The sequence below is a fragment of the Nicotiana tomentosiformis genome, chromosome 11 (genome assembly GCF_000390325.3).
Source record: "Nicotiana tomentosiformis chromosome 11, ASM39032v3, whole genome shotgun sequence".
Taxonomy (NCBI): domain Eukaryota; kingdom Viridiplantae; phylum Streptophyta; class Magnoliopsida; order Solanales; family Solanaceae; genus Nicotiana; species Nicotiana tomentosiformis.
Genome location: NC_090822.1, coordinates 123,159,922 through 123,181,644, shown reverse-complemented (window position 1 = coordinate 123,181,644; position 21,723 = coordinate 123,159,922). Strand labels below are relative to the sequence as shown.

Here is a 21,723-nt window from a genome sequence, read left to right as displayed (position 1 = left end):
CCGTTTCGACGTAGATTCCCAAATATATTTTGAAATATCTAATTTGGGTGAAGTTTGATTTGAAATTGAAAATGTGTTTGGACATGAATTTTGGAGTAAGCTTTTACTTATTCCTTTTTTTCTAGCTAAATAGTCTCAAATGATCATGATTTGGCTCAAAAAGAGGTCTTAACCTAGATTTGAAGTTTTGGTTGTTAAGATCTCCCAAAAAACTAGATTAATTCTATAAACAAACACATATTTGAACAATCCAAAACTTATGGCCAAACGCCTACTAATTCTCTTGATTGAGTGTTAAGTATTTGATCTGAGGACTGATCATATTAAAAAAGCATTACTTGTGATCAATAAAACTGATATAATTACAGAAATTGATGGAATTATGTGAATTAACAAACCCTTATAATCAAATAAGAAAAGAAAAAACAAATTTTACTCAATGATGTGGTGTAAATGTCTATGAAAGTTCAAGATCCAATAGAGGCAATAAGTCTTAATGATTCTTTCTCATCTAACTAAACAATAATCGGTTTGAGTTACATGATATTTGAACTGGTGGAAAAATGCAGATATACGATGGAATAATTCAGATGCACTAAAATGTTGTTATGAGGTGAAAATTGTTAATGGGAAAATGCAATATCCAATGGAATAATTGAGATGCATTAAAATGATATTATGAAGTGAAGATTGTTATACGAAAATTGCTTAATTTAAATATTCTTTTTTTATTTTATTTTTTTGCTTTTAGTTATTATTATTCATGTATGCTAATATATTTATTCTTATTTCATATTCTACCATGCATAAATAATATATATAAATTCATGCATAACTTACATGGATATTAGTAATGCAGATTCTAATAAGACCAACCAATCCTTGTATTAAGTTAAGCAGTGATTATTTTTTCTTGATCTACCAAACATTGTAGCGAAATTTTATGTTGGGGTTGTATATGTTAAAACAACAAACCAAACGACAACTTACAACTTACAACTTATTTGGATTGTTGTTACATGTCATTTCACAATATGTCATATTATATTGTACTGCATTGTATTGTATGTTTGATGAATACAACGTTTTGATAGATTGTATCATTTGTCGTCGTTTTATGATGTCACTCACCAATACTATGAAGAATAAACTTGCAACATTACTAAAAAAAAAATAGGATACAAAGTAGAATTATTATATAAAAAAGTAGGGTAAAGAATAAAATATGATTATTTAATTATAAGGAAGAGTAAGATGAGAGAAAAAAGTAAGGAAATGACACCACCATACCAAATTTGTCGTTCCATAAATAGACACTTTTGGTCGCTACCTAACGATAGATTTAACGATACGATACAATAAAATTTAAGTAACAATAAAAACAAATATTGTATTTAAAATAACAATACGATACAATTCAATATATAACAACCATCCAAACAAGCTGTTAGGGTTATTGTTATATGAACCAACTCTTAGCCTCCCTTTACTACCACTATGATTGAATGTTGAAATACACAGTATAAGACTCATCTCTAAAGCTAAGTAATGGTGCTAAAACAAAGTTTCTCATAGCCCCTTTTGCCACAAAACTAATAGGATGATACTGAGTAATCCCATTTCCCAACTTAAAACTTGCTGCCTGTTTGAATTCATCACTTAAGGACTCTGAATTGCAGTTTAGTTTGACACTTGAAATGTCTTTGTAGTCCACACCACTATAGATGTAGCAACCATTTTGTGCATCAGATTCTAACGAAACTGTCCCATCCTTCTCATCCAATCCAGCAACCAAACGGAACAAAGAACCATCGCCATCTGAGGACTCAGTGATCGCCAGACTTTGGTCTTTATGAGTTATGAACATTCCGGGAAAATCAAAGGGCTCTAACATGACTAGTTTCCCGAAAAAATCTTGTGGTTCGGAAAGCTTGACAGATACTTTATCATTTGAGATGAGTCTGAAGGTAGCACTGAGAGCAGAATCTGTTCCGGCTTCAGGGTACATATCCATTTGAACCGAGTGATTTGTGCTTGTTAGAGCGAATGTTGCGTTATCAGATTCTTGTGTGAGAGATATTAAATGAGAATTATAGTCAGCTGGAACTGGAGTTATCAAATCTGAAAGTGGAGTGGCTGACTTTGTTTCGACGTCCCAATCACCGCTAGAATGGCCAGCAAGAAGGTATGGACCATAAAGAATTGCTTGTATCGATGCATATTCTGGCCGGTCATCTGAAGCACCATATACAAGAATTCATCAGCAGCTAAACTATATGATCCTTTAGCTTTTATGAATAGAACATATATCATCGATAAGACAAAGAAACGTCTTAATTTTACTACCTTTAATGGCTTCTGTCCCAAGACTCATGGGCAGCTCGAGGGTGATTATGTCACCTGAGCCCCAACTCCGGGTTATCGTTAGGAAGTTACCTGCGTCAAAAAGTCAGAAAATTATAGAAAGGGCATTATCTAGGTGAAAAATTGACATGATAAAATTCCGACCTGGTGGGGGTAGAGACAAATCCTCTCCGTTCAGAGATGCTTTTGCACTAGTTGAATCTGTCCAACTTGGTATTCTCAGATTCAATGTAGATGATGCACTCTGAATGAAACAATATCGAAAGAATGTAATAGTTTATGTTCCAATAGCAGTATTTTCAACAAAGGTAAAGGGTTAATGGGAACTTTGCAGAAAACACAACATTGTACCTAGTGCATCCTATGGAATAGTAATGAAGTTCCCAACGAAATGAGAGACGCAATTTGAGGTACTATTGCCAAATAAAGTTCTCAACGAATGGAAAGATATCAAAGGGACAAAATAAATTAGAATGCGTACCCCCTTTGAGGAGACTGTAATTGTCACTCGAAGGCGATTATCCCACGAAACAACAGGCTCTACACTCTGACTCACCAGAACTTGCCCGGACTTCCAATCAAGTGAGCTAGATATATACTGGATAATATAAAGGCCTGGAGAATTCCCTTTCTCTTCAAAATATATAGAATCTCCCAACTTGGAGAATGATTCAATTCCTACACAGGACAAAAAGGAAAACTACAAATTAAATTCATTTTCTGGTTTTATTAGTTATAGATCCGTCCTTAGAAAAAAGCTATGGATCTCCGAGGTAAAATTGGAATGTCAGAAATTTGATATTAGCATGTGAAGTAGCAGGCGTAAAAAGAATTTGCACTGCCACATTGTAAGAGATAATGAGAACCAGAGGAAGTTTTAACAAGGAATTTGAGATGTTTCTGAGAACTTAAAGAAGACGTGTTCTTTGCCAGAGAAGAAGGATGGAAAATTGGAGTGGATATTGATTCTAACACCTGTTCCATAGCAGCACCAAAAGTCATTAAACGGAGATCCCCATCCATGGTAGCTCCGAGCCTTAGAACCACCACGATGAAGTGGAAGCATGTATATCATCACTCCAGGATCTCTTCCCCTTTGGATGCTGAGCACACCATTTGTTAATGCTCGCTCGTAATAATCAGCATATGCCATTTCTTTGGTCCATCTGAACAGGTGGCGCGAAACCTACAAACGTTTAGCATTTATGCATGAATAAACACATAAGGCACTATAACCTCTCTTCCCTAGGAGCGAAAATGAAACAACTTCATGAGCACACCTTCAGCATATTATAGGTAGTACAGGATTCCTCATTCTCCGTATTTAGTGTGCTCGCCAACCGCTTCGGATCGGACCTGCTCAGGTTGGTATAGAAGAGAAGGAGAGAAATAAAGAACTTTAAATGAAGTGAGAAAAAGAAAGGAGCACATTATACATTAACTTTGTGCATAATATGCTTAATTGACAAATAATAGAACTGATTTATCAAAAATTAGATTAATTAGACTGTATTTACCAAAATTCATTGACTGATGTCCCTCCAGTTGCATAGCTGTGGGAAGAATTGACAATATCCATGAAAACCATCCCGATTTCCTATTAAGGATTTACAAACACAATGAAATGTTGTGAGAAACTATCTTAATCAGGATTGATGTCATTAAATATACTCACATCGTGATATGTTCTCAATGCCCTACGTCACACCTTTTTGCGTAATTTATTCTCTAACAAGAATAACAAAAGAAAAAGAAAAGAAAAAAGCCTATATCTGTTAGATTTTGTAGCAGGCAAAAGAGACATGACATCTGCAATTCTAGTACTGAAAGGGAAAACTGGAAATTCTGGAACTGCAGAAACAGCTTATCCCTGAGAAGATAGACTTCCAAAAGCAAAATAGTTTACCTTGTAAAGTGGATCACCAGTAATCTCATAACGCAGTTGAGATCCAATTACAATTGGGATGTGCGTATTTGCATGAAAACCTGATATATCATCGGCCTGAAGAAAGAAAAACAAAAAAGACATCAAGCAATAAAGTTAATGTTGGTCACACATCCAACTGGTAGTAATCATGGATCATAGATAATCAGCCTAAACCCAAAGGAAAACAGACATTATATGATTAAAAGCCATATTTAGTTACATAAGCAACTATGGCGATACTACCTTTACGTTTGATACTCAGCTATCAACATACAAAAGCACGGGTCAATTGGTTTTGTGGCTCTTTACAAACTTGTTTTAGTTTTATGACCCTACCTCTTTTTTTTTACACATGGGAGATTTACATTTACACGTAAGAGATTTGTCTTTTACACGTAAGAGATCCAAAAAGGTCATTTTCTAATAGCAAGACTGATTTGAACTTCTACACAAAATCTAAAGAAAAATGGAAGTCTGTCCAAGAAAAGACAAGTCAAATGACTTTCCCAATAAGGAATTTGATTCATACTAATATCTTGGGCAAATGAGATGTTCCAGTTAAATTCAAGACAGCAATTAGTTGAATTATAGAAAGTAATGAGAATAGATACTAGTCGATATTTAGTCTGTCACAATGAATGAAAATTTGGAGAGAACAAGGATTTGTACCTTGACAGCTAAGCGCCCTAAAAAGCACGGTTTGTCAAAAAGGTGAGCCAACAATAAGTGCTTTGAGTCTCCCTGAAATAGCATTTATAGGAGGATAAAAAACAGGATTATTCAAAAACAATAGTTGTAAGAGACAAGACAGATGATACACAACGAGAATATATGCATATCTGCTCGGAAAAGCTGCATTTTGCCAAAAAATAGCTTATATGAAATTATGCAATTTTACCTGATTTACTAAAGCACAATATATAACAATGAAGGTTGGTCGGAATGAGCCGAGGGTCTATCGGAAACAACGTCTTTACCTGCATAAGGTAGGGGTAAGGTTGCGTACTAACTACCCTCCCCAGACCCTACTTGTGGGAATACACTGGGTTGTTTGTTGTTGTTGTTGTTGTTGAAGGTTGGTCGGAATCATGAAATAACAATGCAAAGGCAGAAAATGCAGATTCAAGCCCCTAAATGGCGAAATCTACAATTTTTATCAAAGTTCACTGCACTCAATAGGTATTTGATTTATCTGTTGACATTTGACAATAAATTAGTGAACTGAAACTATTATGATAGGAAAGGTTAGACTGTGTACTGGGCAAAATATACGCACCGTTACTCTGTACAGCCTATAAAGAACGTCATTCATGCCGCCAGTTTCTTCATTTAATGAATCCCAGTGCCTTTCAATGGTGTACTTCGAAATCACAGTTTGCACCCGATTGTAGAAGTAATCAACCATCCATGTAGTCATTCTCAAAGCTTGAGCATTGCCCGCTAAAGTATACTGATCCAAAAGACCTGCCAATATCTGTCAAAAGTCCAATTTGAGTAAAACCATTTATTCAAGAGCAAAAAATATGTCGATAAGTAACAAGAATCGAATCCGGAAGCACATCCACCTTGTGAATCGTATAATATGGCGCCCATACTGGTTCTATAGCTTCAAAGCGGTCAAATAGCTCAGATGGAAAGGCAGAAAGGTACCCTGTACCCATGTTTTCTTGGCAAGCAGATAGTGCAGAAACAACTGCTGACATTTTCTCTTCAAGACTGTCGTTGTGGGTGCTAGCCCACATCTGTGCCATGGCACTAAGGTAATGACCTAAAAGTTACAAAAAGAATATCAGTTAAAATATAATATACCATGGATATAACATATAAGAAATAAACTTGATGAAGCAAAATGATACGAGTTTGTATAAAAATGATCAAAAAGGAACATATTCTGAAATATTACAAATAGTTGTTTCTCAAAGTAACATCAGGTACCTATTGAGTTTGATTCTTGAATCATGTAACAAAGATTGTAACAGATTATACATTCAGGAGATCAACAAAAAGCGGCCACAATAACAATTCATATTCATGAAGTATTTAATGCATACAACAGCACAGATATGCAGCATTAAACAGTAGACAGTAAAATCAAATTGTTTGGAAAATTCTGTCCTAAGAGGCCATCTCAATTACTGTAATGAAAAGATATTTCGACTCTTCTTCCAATTCAACACGAAAATCAGAAGTACTGCGAACAAACAAAATCCCATACGTAAATATGCACATCATCAATTACAACACAACAACCACTACTACTACTACTATGCCTCAATCTCAAGCAAGTTGGGGTCGGATATATGAATCATGACTGATCATGTCATTCCATTTATGATCAACGCAGACCAATATTATATAAAATGTAGAGTTTGCCTAAGCGAGCACGTCCCAATGATACATTTAGTATTTTGAGGATTTCATAATAAATTGACTAGTTTTATGCTGACTGTCAACCTACTGCAACTCTCGCTCCTTTATCCGGGCTTGGGATAGGCAATGTGAACAATCTCATAAAGGCGGAATTCACATCATCTATTACAACTAATAAAAATAAGTCAAATGCTAAAAGATATAAAACAGAACTAACCGACAAAATGACCGCGAAGCTCTCCATTTGGAGCCTCCCAACCTCCATATGGTTCACCAACAGTCTCAAAACCAGCTGTTTTCCTAAAACTCCAAACCAATCTATCAACATCTAACATCAACAAATACTCCAAATTAGTTTGTTGAGCAATTCCATACATTGAATTAGGCTCTAATCTCACATCATGGAGTGAAACCTCATTCAATAAACCATCAATTTCTTTCAATTCACCAGAATTCTTTATCTTTCTATACATCATGATCCAATTAAATTCTTCCTCCTCCCTTAAAATCTTCCTAGGAAGTAAATTAGACCAAGCTGAATCATCAGTAGGAGTCAAATGGTAATGACTAAAAATCTCTTTTTTCAAGGTTTCATTATTTGAGGACAATAAATCATATCTAAAAGTGTGTGATGACAGTTGAGTAAAAGTGTTAGTACACTCCTTACTCAAAACACATACAAATAACAGAGACAAAATCAGCACTCTAAACAACTTGAAGAACACTAAAGATTTCATATTGATCAATGATCCCTTACCAAGAATTCTAAAGAAATGGAAAAAATTAAACCCCACTAAAAAAAAAGGTAAAATTTTCCAAGAAAGACTCAATCTTTCTTGAATAGAAGAGAGAAAAACCAACCCCACTAACTTAATTCAATAAAGAATGCTGACAATTGAGCTAACCAAATACCAGAGTCTTGTGAAATCAAGAATGGTTTCTTTTATTTATACAAATTTATCTGCTAACAAATACTTTTGGTAGCTAATAAAAGCAAAAAACAACAGAATAGTGCAGGAATTAAATAAAACAAGAAAATGAGAACCCGGTGATAAAAATGACTAAACAACAAATCTTGAAAAAAGGACTTCAAACTGAACTTTCAAAGTTATTAAATACTAGAGAAAGCAACCAAAAGTCAAGTACTAGAAAAGTGCTTAACCCCATAATCAAGAATCTTATCTGTTAAATAAAGCTTACTATACTCAGTTCTGCTCCACAATAACTGATTTTTTTTTTAGTTGTTTTAACACCGATTAAGAAATTCACTTTTTAACATGAATTAACAATAAAATTAATTATATTAACATTTAATATCTCTTCACATAAACACTCTAATACATACTCCAATACTATTTATTCCAATGGCAATTGTAGGAAAAAATTAATTTATTCATTCTTAAAATCTGAAAAATCACTTATTTTGGACCACAAAAAAAAAAAAAAATATTACTTATTGTGAACCGGAAAGAGTACTATTTTAGCAATTAAAACAAGAAGACAAAAGTTAATAGTAACAAACTTGAGTTTTAGCAAATGGTTTCACTTTTACTAAAAATCAAATGTTCACATTGATTTTTGTAGGTAAACAATAAACACATGGGTTTATAGGGATATAAATATTGGTGTTTATAGCAAACCATATAGTTTACTATAGTTAAGTATAAAGTGAGCTAAGAAAGTGTAATAATTAACCACGCTAAGTGATAATATTTTATGTAAAGACACATTTCATATATTCATTAGATTTGACTTTAGAGTATCACGAATAGAATTACAAATGGCCAAATACATAAGAGAAGGCACCTAAACTTGGCGATTTTTGTGTATAGTTGACTTGGAAAGAGGTGCCAAAATTTTAATACATTTTATGCCTCGTATTTGACTGGTATGGAATTTAAGATATCAGTTTAATTTGTATTTGTATTATGGTATAAATGACAGTAACAAAAAATACACTAAATAACTAGACGGACAGAGTAAGTGAAAAAGAAGGAAATTAACACTATTGAAGTTGTTAAGAGATGTTGTATAAAAAAGTTGTTAGAGATAATCTTATGAAAATTTGATAGAATTTAAGCTTTATAAGGCTGAAAAAGAGAGAATTGTTATGATTTTTCTTTTCTGTTAGATAAAACTAGTATTGAGTGGAGCAGTAATAGGAGCCATATGTTTGTTGCGTGGGACTTTAGAACTCTTTCACGCTTAAATAATACAATCAAATCTATTTATAACCGTATAATTTATTTCGATATTTTTTGAATATTATAATAAAGTATTATTATATAAAATATATATTATAACATAAAATAAAAAAATATTTTATAAAAAATTTAATCATTATAATAAAGTATTATTATAAATAATAATTGTTATAAAGGAATTTGACTGTCATTCCTTTTTTTATATTGCCTTATGATTTGTAAAGTTTAAAAGTGACTACTCATGATGTGTTCCAATTCCTAGTCAAATTCTCAACTCCCTTCCCCACTTATCATTCAGGGAGATCATCCTATTAAATAAATATCTTCTGGGATAAAATCTTAAATTATGGTGGATGTCCATAACCATCAAAGGAGTAATGCTCATTATTCTTCTCCATTATCTCTATAACCACCGCCCGCATGATCTTCCTCTCAAATGTTTAATAAAATATTCAATGACATATTTATGTAGTGACTATTCCACTCAATAGTGGTCATTTCTCTCACTAGTGGTCATTCCACTAAATAATGGTCATTCCACTCACTATTTTAACAATAGTGATTCTTCACTTTTCATGCTTATATAAATGTCTTGTAATGGACAGGAAATATGACACAATTGAAGAAGAAATAAGAATCTCTCCTCTTTTTTTCTCTATATCTCTTAGCTTGTTTTTCCTAGTTCTATATTGTTACTTTGAACTATATATTATAACACGTTATCAACACGAGTCAGCCCCTATTGTTGCCTTCAAATTGAATTTGATTTTCTCCTTGAGATTGAACTGTTTGATGGTGCTGCTCATTGAAGCAAATCAGATGATATGTTCCAATATTACTTTATCCCCTTTTTGGTTTGCTAACTCTTTTTAAGTTTGTGTTTTTCTCTTCGGAAAAAGGTACTTGTTTTTAAAGTTATGCATTTTTATGTGAAATTTGCTTTAAGTTTTATTTGTGATTATAATCACTTCTATATAACCATACAAAGCAGAATGATCATTTGTTTCGTATATAAAGCAGAATCCAATCATAATATTTGGTTGATGCCTTAATGGTTTTAATTTATCAAACAAAAAGTGACCCCACCTACCAGATTTATATATATATATATATATATATATATATATATATATATATATATATATATATATATATATATATATATAATTATTAAACTCTCTGACCAATAAAATTTTATATATTGCCTACATGTTTTGTTTTTAACCTTCACGAAGCATACGTTCCAGAATGTTTAATTATTTGCAAAGGAAATGTTTGATACAATAGTTAGTTCTAGTAGTTCATAAATGATATTGTTAATATTGAGCTTAATAGCTATTGAGACACGTTAACCAGTAAGAATTAAGTCCAATTACCAAGTATTTTGCCATTTGAGTTTGACGTAACATTTAGTGTGATGATTAGTGTTTATTGAAACTTACTTTCTGAATTGTTTAAAACGATTAGAAAATTTTCTTACCCGTTCTAATATTTAAGATTACTTGTCTTCCTGGCTTCAATACAATATATGTTACATACTTTCTTATTTTGACATATATATCTCTTTTAATTATGTTATTCATCTAGATTAATATTTTCATTGCTTGTGAAGAAGAATAATAAAAAAAAAATCTTCCAGTCACGGGCCACGAATGAAGATAACATTTGATTTTGATAAGTTTACATATAGTATATTAGTACACAAATATGTATTGGATCAAAACTTTCATTGATAATATTTCTTATCATTTTTAATTCACTTATTTATTACGATATTGTTTACTATGTTGAACTTACTAAAGTTTGAATTTATGGTTATGTAAAATTATGTTCCAATTCCTAAAGTGAACGAGACAATTTGTGATAAACGTTATATAAGAATAAGACGGTGGGTTCATTTCCCCGCGCATCATGAGGGTAAGATATCGGGTTTGGGTCCTGTTGCACCTTGATTATAAGAGTTGGGTTTGAGTCCAATCATATTTTGGCCTAACATACCATTATGAGGGAAAGACATTGGGTTTGAGTCCCAATGCACCAATTTATGATAATAATGATGACTGATGCAAAATAATATGCTTTTGATGAAAGAATCATGAAGCTCATCCCACTTGATTTGCTCCGTTCTATGAAAAGAATGTGGAAGCAGTTGTGAGCACCTAATTTTTTATCATATTTAAATTTTTTACCGCTTTTTAATATGTAAATCGTTTTAAGTTTAATTTACATATTTTAACTTTTGTTTTACCCTTTATAGGTTTTACTTAAGAAAATTAAAAATCAACAAAAATAGTCATGCTCTCAGATATTAATGTTATTTTCAGTTACAAAGAAAGAAAAATTTCCAAAATATATATTTTTGTCAAGTTCAGTTTAATTTTAAGCGAGAGGTTTTAATCATTAAATATTGAGTATATAGTAATTTTACCTTGCTATTTTTGATTTATAAGTAGGAGTAGATTTTTTTTTTTTATTTTATTTTTCAAGAAAAAAAAATCAACCAAAAATAAAAGGGTGAGCAAATGAGATTATGCCACCTCACCACAAAATGACAAAGTTTCATAAGAAAGTTTGATTCTTTTTTATCCAAAATTCTCATGGTAGGCCATTTCAGTTTTGGAAAAATATTTCTCCACATTCCTTTCATCTTATCCCCAATATTCACATTTTGATTCTCTCACAAAAATTCCCTAACGGATTCCCCCGTCCTTATCCCCTAACCAAAGCAAGCTCACGCCTTCACTCCTCACCCTCTGTATAGACATTGTACAAATATTCCCTATATATAGTACACAATAGAGGATACCTAAAGAAAAAGATAGAAAACCTAGAGCTCTAGGAGCCCAAAAAAAGAGCTGCACATCAGCTGGGAAGAAAGAAAATGCAGCAGCAAGAGCTATTTAAGGCCACTGTTGTCACGCTCCAAAATCGAGGAGCGTGTCAACCGAGTGAACCCGACCGAGCAAGCCTGTTAGATTCCTTCTACCCAAACTCATTCATGAACAAAGAGAACATATATTTTCCTTAATTAAACGATAAAATGGTCATGTTTGTAATTCCCAATTTCTTACCATAAGTTTCACCATTTTTAAAGTCTCAAATGGACAAGTAATACAACCACAACATAGCATAGTTTGTCTTTTTCAGCACCAATACACAACCCACACTATGTCTACGAAGCCTCTATAGATGAAGAAGAGTACAATGATAATGTTGGCAACAAGGCCCTGGCTATACCTCAACCATAATACATAAAGAACAAAAGATACATGACCCAGGGATGAAGTGGGGCTCACCAAGTCAGCTGAGAAGAAGGTGTACTGCTGTCACTGATTAATGTCTCTTGCTGTGTAACCACCTGCATCCATTTAAAGATGCAGCGCCCCCGGCAAAAGGGACGTTAGTACCGTCGAATAGTACTAGTATGAAAACTAAACACCAATTTAAGAATTTAGAAATATAAGATAATTATGATGAACCAGTGCGGCAATAGAATAATATAGATAACCATCTCAACCATAGCAATCTTATTAAAAGCTATCAACAACATTTATAGGATTTAAGATGAGATCATCTATAACCATCTTCACACAAAGTGGCCCCGCCGCCTCACCCGATGTATGCAGGTGGAGGTGTACGTACAATACCATAACTCTAATCAAGCGGCCCTACCGCCTCACCTCAATGTATGCGGGTGGATGTATAACTACAGTACCAAGAACCTACATAAAGCGGCTATGCCGCCTCACCCCAATGTATGCGGGTAGTGGTGCCACAACAATACCAAAACCATACACAAAGCGGCCGTACCGCCTCATCCCAATATAAGCGGGTGGAGGTGCAGTCCCACAATATCATAATCCCTACACAAAGCGGTCATGCCGCCTCACCCAATATATATGCGGGTGGAGGTGTGTCACAATCACAATCTCTATACCATAATCCCCACACAAAGCGGTCATGCCGCCTCACCCCAATGTATGCGGGTGGAGGTGTATCACAATCGCAATCTCTACACAACTTGGCATAATAACTCTCATATAAATCACCACTAGAAGTTAGAACATGTGGATACGTAATCCATAGTTTGGGACACATTCTCAATTTATAATGCAATATGATAAGAGCATTTGAAATATGAATTAAACACATATCTTCATCACAAATCTTATCGAAATACTCGATTTATAATCAACATCTCGGAACTTATAAGGATAATGAGAATTCCAACTCTTGAAGAAGAGTTTAGCCAACATACCTCAATTGAGCTTCCTTAAACTCTAAAATATTCCGGAATTCTTAGCAAATTCAATCTATTGTAGAAATATAACAAATTGAATCAAAATTAGGAAGATGATCATGGTTTTAGCTCACTTGAGCATGTTATCAAACACTAGGTGTGCATACGGTTTTATTGTCCTTTTTATGAAGGATTCCATCATCCCACAACCTAATCTTTATCATTTTTAGTTCAATAATCTTTCTACACCCTTTGATAACACATGCATGTAAAATAAACCACTTTTATGCCCAAATATTATCTTTCTAGTTACCCATTTTTAGAAGATTTTGAAATTAGGGTTTAGGGTGTAGAATCTTACCTTTAGGATGAAGACTTAGTGAGCTTCCCTTCTTAATCTTCCAAAACTTGAGCAAGAATTGAAGAAAAATTATTGAAGAACACCTTCTCACTCTAGGGCACTCTCTCACACTCTAAAATATCAAATTTTGTCTCAAAAATAGCCCAAAAAGTGTATTTAATGAAATAGGGTCGGGTTTTAAAAACCCAAAAATGGAGCTCCGGAACAAGGTATGCGATCGCATAATTGATTACAAAATAGCCAAAAGAACTGTCTGTGTATGCGGTCACTATGCGGTCCGTATAACTGTTATGCGGTCGCATAATGCACCGCATAACAGTTATGCGGTCGCATAGTCGACCGTATAATTGCTTCCAACTGACCCAATTAACTACCTCACTCTGCGGCCATTATGCGGTCCGCAAAGTGATTCTGCGGTCGCATAATGGACCGCAGAAATGCACTTTTCCGCCAAAAAATTTCCTTTACTTTTCGGTACATTGTTCAAACACGTAAGCCTAGTCCGGCACCATGAAGCATTATTTTCTTTGTAAATTTTACCAGGCCTTACACTTAAATACTTTGAATTTTTTCGGGGTGTTACAACTGTAAACCCGTCTTTCTCGCGACCTTCTGCCACCCAAAAAACTAGCTTCATCTCCCTCATAAACAACTGCAAAAATCCATATAAACAGTCTCCCAAACACCCAAAAATGCAGTAAAACAATACCTCAAAGACAGCCCCAAAACCGTTCAAGTATGCGCAGCAGTTTGATCTTCTTCACCGTCGAGATTTGAGTTTTTCCGACAAGTTCAAAGTCGTTCGAGGTTCTCGCTCACAACTTCGGTTAGTCGGTCTTCTTTTGTTTTGATCCGATTTTCTTCTCAGAAGTTAAGGTTTGATTTTTTACTGTATTCTCAAATCGATTCTTAAGTATATGAATAAATGACTTTGATTTATGTAATATGTGAAAAGTGGATTAAATTTCTTTTGTCATGCTATATGAGTTTGATTATTTAGTTCATTTAATGATTAACTTTTGGATGTGTTTAAGTTTGTGAAAATTGAAATCATATTTTTCTTTTGCCACAAGGATATGAGCGGAACTGTCCTTGTGAATATGTACTGAATGTTTGAGTTTTTTTTTTTAATTTATTCATTAATTTTTCGTTCTTCTTTCTTTTTCTTTTCGGAACTTGCACAAATTGATTTAAGTCATTTTCTATTTGTTAGCAGTTTAAAGGGAACTATGATGAAATCTGTGATGTACAATTTGGACTTTAAGCCAAAGATTTGGGGTTTAGTATTATAAAAAGTAATTAGATCATTCAGTCAATTGGGTTTAGAGTAGAGTATTGAACCAACTTCTTTTAGCAGGTTTTGGGCCAAAGGACTTAGTCATGCCAGGCCCAAACTCATAAATGACATAGCTGGCCATCTTTCTTCTTAATAAGCTAGCCCACCTTTTCATAAATAATTTACTTCATTTCCTCTACCATAATTTCATAATTCTCATGCCTCACAATAACCTCAAATCTAACAGGAATAAAATAATTCATGAATATCGTAGTGTGCTTTAGGCGTGATTCATACTAAATTATCGTGAATGTGGATACGGTTCCCGTGGTATAGTCATGATACGTAAACCCCAATTCAAGTGTGCGTTTCACGCGACTTGACCATAATTTCAAATAATAATAATAATAAACATATTGTAAATCGCGGGTGCATTTCACGTGGCGCGATTTGCAATGTGTACCCAAACGACAAGTGTACGATATCATAACTTGTTCAAGAAATAACTCCATAAATACTAAAAGCGATTAAAATTCAGTTAAAAGCGGTCAACGGTAAAATGCACAATATGTTTAAAACAGGTAATAAATTAGATAATTAGGCCAAGTATTAATTGTTAAGCGATTGTGCTAAAACTACGGAACTCGGGAGTGCCTTACACCTTCTCGCGGGTTAACAGAATTCCTTACCCGGTCTTCTGTGTTCGCGAACCATAAATAGAGTCAGTTTCCTCGATTTGAGATTTTTAAAATAAACCGGTGACTTGGGATACCATAATAATTATCCCCAGTGGCGACTCTGATTAAATAAATAATTTTATTTCGAACAATGTTACTTTAATCGGAAAACTTTTACTATTCTTCGAAAAAAAGAGGTGTGACAGCGATGCATAATAAGTCTATATAAAGACAAGTGGTTGACGAATGAACGTGGGCGTGTAAAGACCAAAATAATAATAGTCATCATAATGGTAATTGTAAAAGAAGAACAATAAGGGTTCTCAAAATAATCCTTCAAAGATGAAGAAAATATGTATCAATGTGATTTGTTAATATGAGGCACGTTTAGATGATTATAGTCCGTACCTTGAAAATGTGACTTGTGATAAGCATTGTAAATACAGACTCATTCTTGAAAGTGAATGTGTGAAAATATATATCTGATGCAAATTATGCATAAGAATATTCGTATGCATGGTTGAATAAATACTACAACCCCTACGGCAGGTTTGAGAGAAAGACAAATAATGAACATTACTGTGTGGTTACATGAATATGGTATTGGTCGCGTACATGTGGTATGCCGAAAATATTTTGCCATGTCTTATAAAAGGTTATTAAAGGCAAAATTAAAGTAATAAATAATTTTGCTTATGATGATTTTGACCGTGACAATCATTATGATATGATTTTATCTGTGAAGGAGACATTCAACATATGGATGGTGTGACAAAAGATCTTGCAGTACAAAATTAATTAAAAGCTATGAAAGAGCTAGTCTATTACTACCCGTATGCATGAAATTGTTCATGATATTGATATTGTAATAAGTCTCAAAAGAAACTTTTTGAGTTTCAACTATGTTAGTCAAAGTAGTTGGCATATTGAGACTATAAATGAAAGAAAGATTTATTATCTTCATATTACTTTAATCATATTGAGTAAATATAAAAGGTCACCCGATTTTTCTTCTATTTGTACTACACAAGTATAAGCATGTTAATGGAATCATATGCCAAGTAAACTAGATGTTTACTAAAACAAATATTAGTTGGCATGATCGGTTGGCCATCCCGGTTCAATTATGATGCGCAAATTAATTAAGAATTCATGTATATTGAAGAAATAGATGATTCTTCAAGAATTCTCTTGTGTTGCTTATTCTCATGATATACTAGTTAAGGTTGGGATTGAATCCCTTGATTTCTGGAATGAATAAAAGATGATAAATATATGGGCCCAGTCACCTGCCATGTGTGTCGTTTACTATTATATAATTTTAATATATGCATCTATTGTATGATCACATGTGCATTTGTTATCAACTTGCAATTTGACTTTTGCAAGGTTGCTTGCTCAAATTATTAGAGCACGGTTCAAGAATATAAATTATGGTGATTTATCTTGATAATGCTGGTTTAAATTCAAGTTGGTTTAGCAGAAATTATATGCCTTCAATTATAGCTAAACCATTGGTTATGAGAATAAAACTCCCAAAATAAAATTTGGTATGAGATGTTGTCACGACCCAGAAATCTCACTTGTCGTGATGGCGCCTAACTCAATACGAGACAAGCCGATAACCTCAATAAATCACAAGAATCTCTTAAGTTTGAAAATATAATATTTGAATTCCATAGAAAACCTCACAATTTCAGATACAAAACACTCCCAAAACCGGTGTCACTGAGTACACGAGCATCTAAATGAATACAAGGTCTGACTGATAAAAATACTGTCCAAAATTATAGAACGGTACAATAATTGAAAGAAAGAGAGTCAAGGTCAGCGGACGCCAGGCAGCTACCTTGATAGTCTTCAATTGATAACACTCTGAAATCTAGCAGTCGCCGTGTCCAAAAGCACCTGGATCTGCACACGAGGTGCAGAGTGTAGTATGAGTACCACCAACTCAATAAGTAACAAGACTAACCTTTGGGTTGAAAGTAGTGACGAGCTCAGCAGGTACATTCCAGTATAGAAATAACAGTACAGAAATATAGGCATGCTTTCAAGTTCAACAGTTAAACTTAGTACTGTATATGGCCAAACCATCCCAGGGAAGATCCATCCCATATATATATATACACCAATTGTCAGTCAGTGACTCGGTACCGTATAAGGCCAATCCAACCCAGGGGTAAATTTATCCCTAAATATAAATGACTAGGACAAGATCCATGTCCGGAAAAAATTCATCACAATTATAAATCAATAAGGCAAGTCCATGCCCTAGGAAATCCATCCCAAACATATATAAATAAGGCAAGTCCATGCCCTCGGAAGTCCATCCCGAATATAAATCATCTACGCTCATTGTGGGGGGTGCAGACTCCGGAGGGGCTCTTTCAGCCCAAGCGTGATATAAAGCTGATATGGCTTGCTGCCGGCGGGCAACCCCGATCCATATAATGATAAAACCTATAAGGCATGCTACAGGCGGGCAGCCCCGTTCCATATAATAATAATATAAAGCCAATATGGCCTGCTGCAGGCGGGCAACTCCGATCCCATAAATATTCTCACAATGGATGAACATGACTGAGTATGAAATATAAATTTTAAAACAATTAAATTCTATAGCAACACGACCCTGTGGGTCCCAAAAATATCGGCACGTAGCCTAATCATGATCTTTAATACGAGTCTCAGCTCGATTTCCTAACACGTGGAGAATATTCGGGTAATAACATGATTTTTTAATTTTACAACTTCACGGGATTTATTCAAGTCACAATTTTTATGGTGCACGTCCACACACTAGTCACCTATCGTGTGCGTCACCTCCAAATAATTTATATAACACCAAATTCGGGGATTCATACCCTCAGAACCAAGTTTAGAAGTGTTACTTACCTCAAGCCCTGCAATTCTTTACTCTGCAATGCCTTTTCCTCGCGAATCGGCCTCCAAACGCCTCGAATCTAGTCATAAATAATTCGATTTAGTCAAAATAAATTATAGGAATTAATTCCATATAAAAATATAAATTTTTCATCAAAATTCAAAATTTCACCCAAATATCGCATGTGGGGCCTACGTCTCGGAACCCGACAAAAGTTATAAAATCCGAAATCTCATTCAATCATGAGTCTAACCATACCAATTTTACCAAATTTCAACATTAATTCGACCCTCAAATTTTCAAATTTTATTTTGAAATCCCTAGGCCCAAATCCTCTAATTTCACCTCAAAAACATGTAATCTAATCGAAATACTCAATGATAATCCAATATTATTGACTAACAATGATCACAAGTGACTTATCTCAAGATTTCTCGTGAATTCTCTCTGAAAAATTGCCCAAAACCGTGCTTGAAATGTCAAAAATGATAAAAATATCGGAACTCCTCTGTTTTGTATACTGCCCAGTGCCTTCGCACCTGCTGCTCAATTTCTCGCTTCTGCGGCTAAAGCTCCGCTTCTGCGGAACTCACCATCGCACATGCGGTCCCTTCGCTTCTGCGCCCCCAACGCCGCATCTGCGACCTCGCAGGTGCTGACCCGACCTCGCACTCGCAATCTCTGCTTCTTTCCTCCAAACTCCACACCTGCGCTCCACCTGCCGCACCTGCGGCCTAGACTCTTGCAGGTGCGATCACACTAAAAGACAAAAATTTTCAGATTTCTTTTAAGTTCGAATTTGATCCATTAACCATCCGAAACTCACCCAAGACCCTCGGAACCTTAACAAAATACACCAACAAGTCCTAAAACATCATACGAAGTTAGTTGATCCTTCAAATCACATCAAAAAATGCTAAAAACGTGAATCATACCCAAATTCAAGCCTAATGAAAACTAACGAATTTTAACTTCTACATTCGATATCGAAACCTATCAATTCAATTCCGATTAACCTCAAATTTTGCACACAAGTCATAAATGACATAATGGAGCTATGAAAATTTTTAAAACTGGATTCCGACTCTGATATCAAAAAGTCAACTCCCCGGTCAAACTTCCAAACTTAAATTTCTATTTTAGCCATTTCAAGCCTAATTTAACTACGGGCTTCTAATTAATTTTTCGGGCACGCTCCTAAGTTCAAAATCACCATACGGAGCTATTGGAATCATCAAAACTTTATTCCCAAGTCATTTACATATAGGTCGACATCCAGCCAACCTTTTCAACTTAAGTTTTAAACTTTGGAACTAAGTGTTCCCATTTATTCTAAGACCTCACCGGACCCGAATCAATTATCCCAACAAGTTATATAATAACTGTAAAGTAAAAATTGAGCAGTAAATGGGGGAACATGGCTGTAATACTCAAAACGAGGTCATTACAAATGTATTATTTAATATACAACAGCACTTGTACGCATCTAGCCAAATTATGAAAATTTCTCCCTATCAAAATTGGTTTAGGGTCAGGAGCCAAATAATTTCTATTTAGAAATATGGATGTGTTATGTGATTTAATTATGCCACCACAATGCACAAAGATGGGTTTCCAAAGAAGGTTGGGAAATATGTTGGTGATCCCAACATTGGGGGGGGGGGGGGAATGGGCAGCTGAGAAAGTAATACGTGGAATGAATTATTATTAATACATATAGATCCTCGTACAAGAAAATATGAGCTTGAAGTTCAAGTGATAATTCATTTGCAAATTATTGTCAGACGCATTTGCGGACCCAAAGCTAAATATCATATTTCAGCTCCTAATGCTCCAAATAGAATAAAGTCCATGAGGGACAGAGTCTATAGCACGCAAGAAGCGTAACAAACCAATCGGTTCCAAAGATAAAACTCCTTGAAAAAAGAGAGAAGCAAATGATAAAGATGGTCATACTAAGGAGGCAAGTGCTCTATAAGAGCACCACGATATAACACTTTATAAGACCTCATGGGAGAGGCTCAGGTACCTGAAACTATTGAGATCTCGGTAAGTTATGTCTTTATTGAGTGATGATGGAACCGATAGAAAATGATCGTCGACGATGTTGTTAATATAATGTAGCGCTCAATATTATTAATATTCACGAGTATCTTGAGCTCAAATCTATCATGAAATTTGGACAGATAAATGATTGGCCAAATGAAAAATACGCAATGAAAATTGACTTAGCCTGAAAAATGTGAAGTCGGACGGATAGTCCTAACACCTGAAAATATAATGCCAGTGGAGGTAAAATTGTGTTCTTGTGCGGAAAAAAAAAGTCAAGTCGATAGACATAAAGACAACTTGTTCATAAGAAGATTTGTAAATATCCTGATATTGATTATATAGAGACATGTTCTCTTGTGGTGGATGTAGTCATTTCAAATTTTAATCTGGCAACACATGAAAAACTTGATATGCGTATAATGGAAAACGTTGAAGGATTTAAATTGTTCTGAAGCATATTAAGGTTCCCAAGAAATTTATTAAATAAAGATTAGCAAATTCTTATGTGAATTAGAGCGATCATGGCGCACATGATTTGTTTTTGTGTCTAGTGCAATTGGTGCACTAATGTATCTTGCTAGAACTATGAGTATAACAATATGCTAGCAAGATATTGTCAAGACCCAAAATCAACTGTCATGATGGCGCCTATCGTGGAACTAGGCAAGCCAACTATTCAACCAGTTCAACCAAATAAAAGCTTTGAAAATTATACGGAAGCAATTAATTTTTAAGAAAAACTTTTTTTGAAAAAAAAAACAGAAATAAATCCACAACGTAGTACAAATCTTTCCCAAAATCGGGGTATCACCGAGTACATGATCATCTATACCAGGAACGGTCTACTACAATGTCTAAGGAATAAGAACTGAAATGCAAATAAAGATAATAAAGGAGAGTCAAGGCTTACGAATGTCATGCAGCTACCTCGATAGTCTCCGGGATCAGCTGCTCAAATATCAACACCCGCTATGACCGGGAACACCTGAATCTGCACACGAAGTGCAGGGTATAGCGTGAGTACAACCAACTCAGTAAGTAACAATAATAAATAAGGAACTGAAAGATAGTGACGAGCTACACAATTATAGTTCGTTTTCTGTAATCTCAGCAAGAAAGTAGACATGCTTTCAAATCCAGCAATTTAAGTCAAATTAGTTTATACATTACCAAGTTCAAGTAAAACCGGATACAATATCTTCCAGGAGTTTCAAAACAATGACGTATAGCAGCTAAGTGCAACAACAAATGAAAGCAAGTACAACCTCTCAGGGCAACAGTCACTCAATCTTTCTCAATAGCTCAATCACTCGACTCTCAATTCTCAACACTCACACACAATAGGTACTTGTGCTCACTGGGAGG

At 34.5% G+C, this 21,723-nt stretch overlaps 1 protein-coding gene across 1 annotated transcript; it reads right to left on the bottom strand.

The window, feature by feature from the left end:
* Positions 1-1,364: 1,364 nt before the first annotated feature.
* On the bottom strand, positions 1,365-7,749 carry LOC104110893 (uncharacterized). Its single transcript, XM_009620453.4, has 12 exons — positions 6,879-7,749; positions 5,857-6,059; positions 5,568-5,765; positions 4,961-5,032; positions 4,271-4,366; positions 3,882-3,961; positions 3,645-3,720; positions 3,340-3,550; positions 2,846-3,042; positions 2,509-2,608; positions 2,347-2,436; positions 1,365-2,235 (listed from the first exon to the last, which is right to left on the bottom strand). Exons 1-12 carry the CDS (start codon positions 7,396-7,398, stop codon positions 1,496-1,498), a joined length of 2,583 nt encoding a protein of 860 aa, XP_009618748.1. The 5' UTR covers positions 7,399-7,749; the 3' UTR covers positions 1,365-1,495.
* Between the last annotated feature and the right edge of the window lie 13,974 nt (positions 7,750-21,723).

Bases quoted from the DNA above. Each gene is read 5' to 3' on its own strand.
- LOC104110893 (XM_009620453.4), bottom strand. From the start codon at position 7,398: ATGAAATCTTTAGTGTTCTTCAAGTTGTTTAGAGTGCTGATTTTGTCT. The intron at 5,766-5,856 runs GTGGATGTGCTT...GACTTTTGACAG, and splicing joins CATATTATACGATTCACAAG to ATATTGGCAGGTCTTTTGGA. The intron at 3,043-3,339 runs GTGTTAGAATCA...TGTCCTGTGTAG, and splicing joins TTGGTGCTGCTATGGAACAG to GAATTGAATCATTCTCCAAG.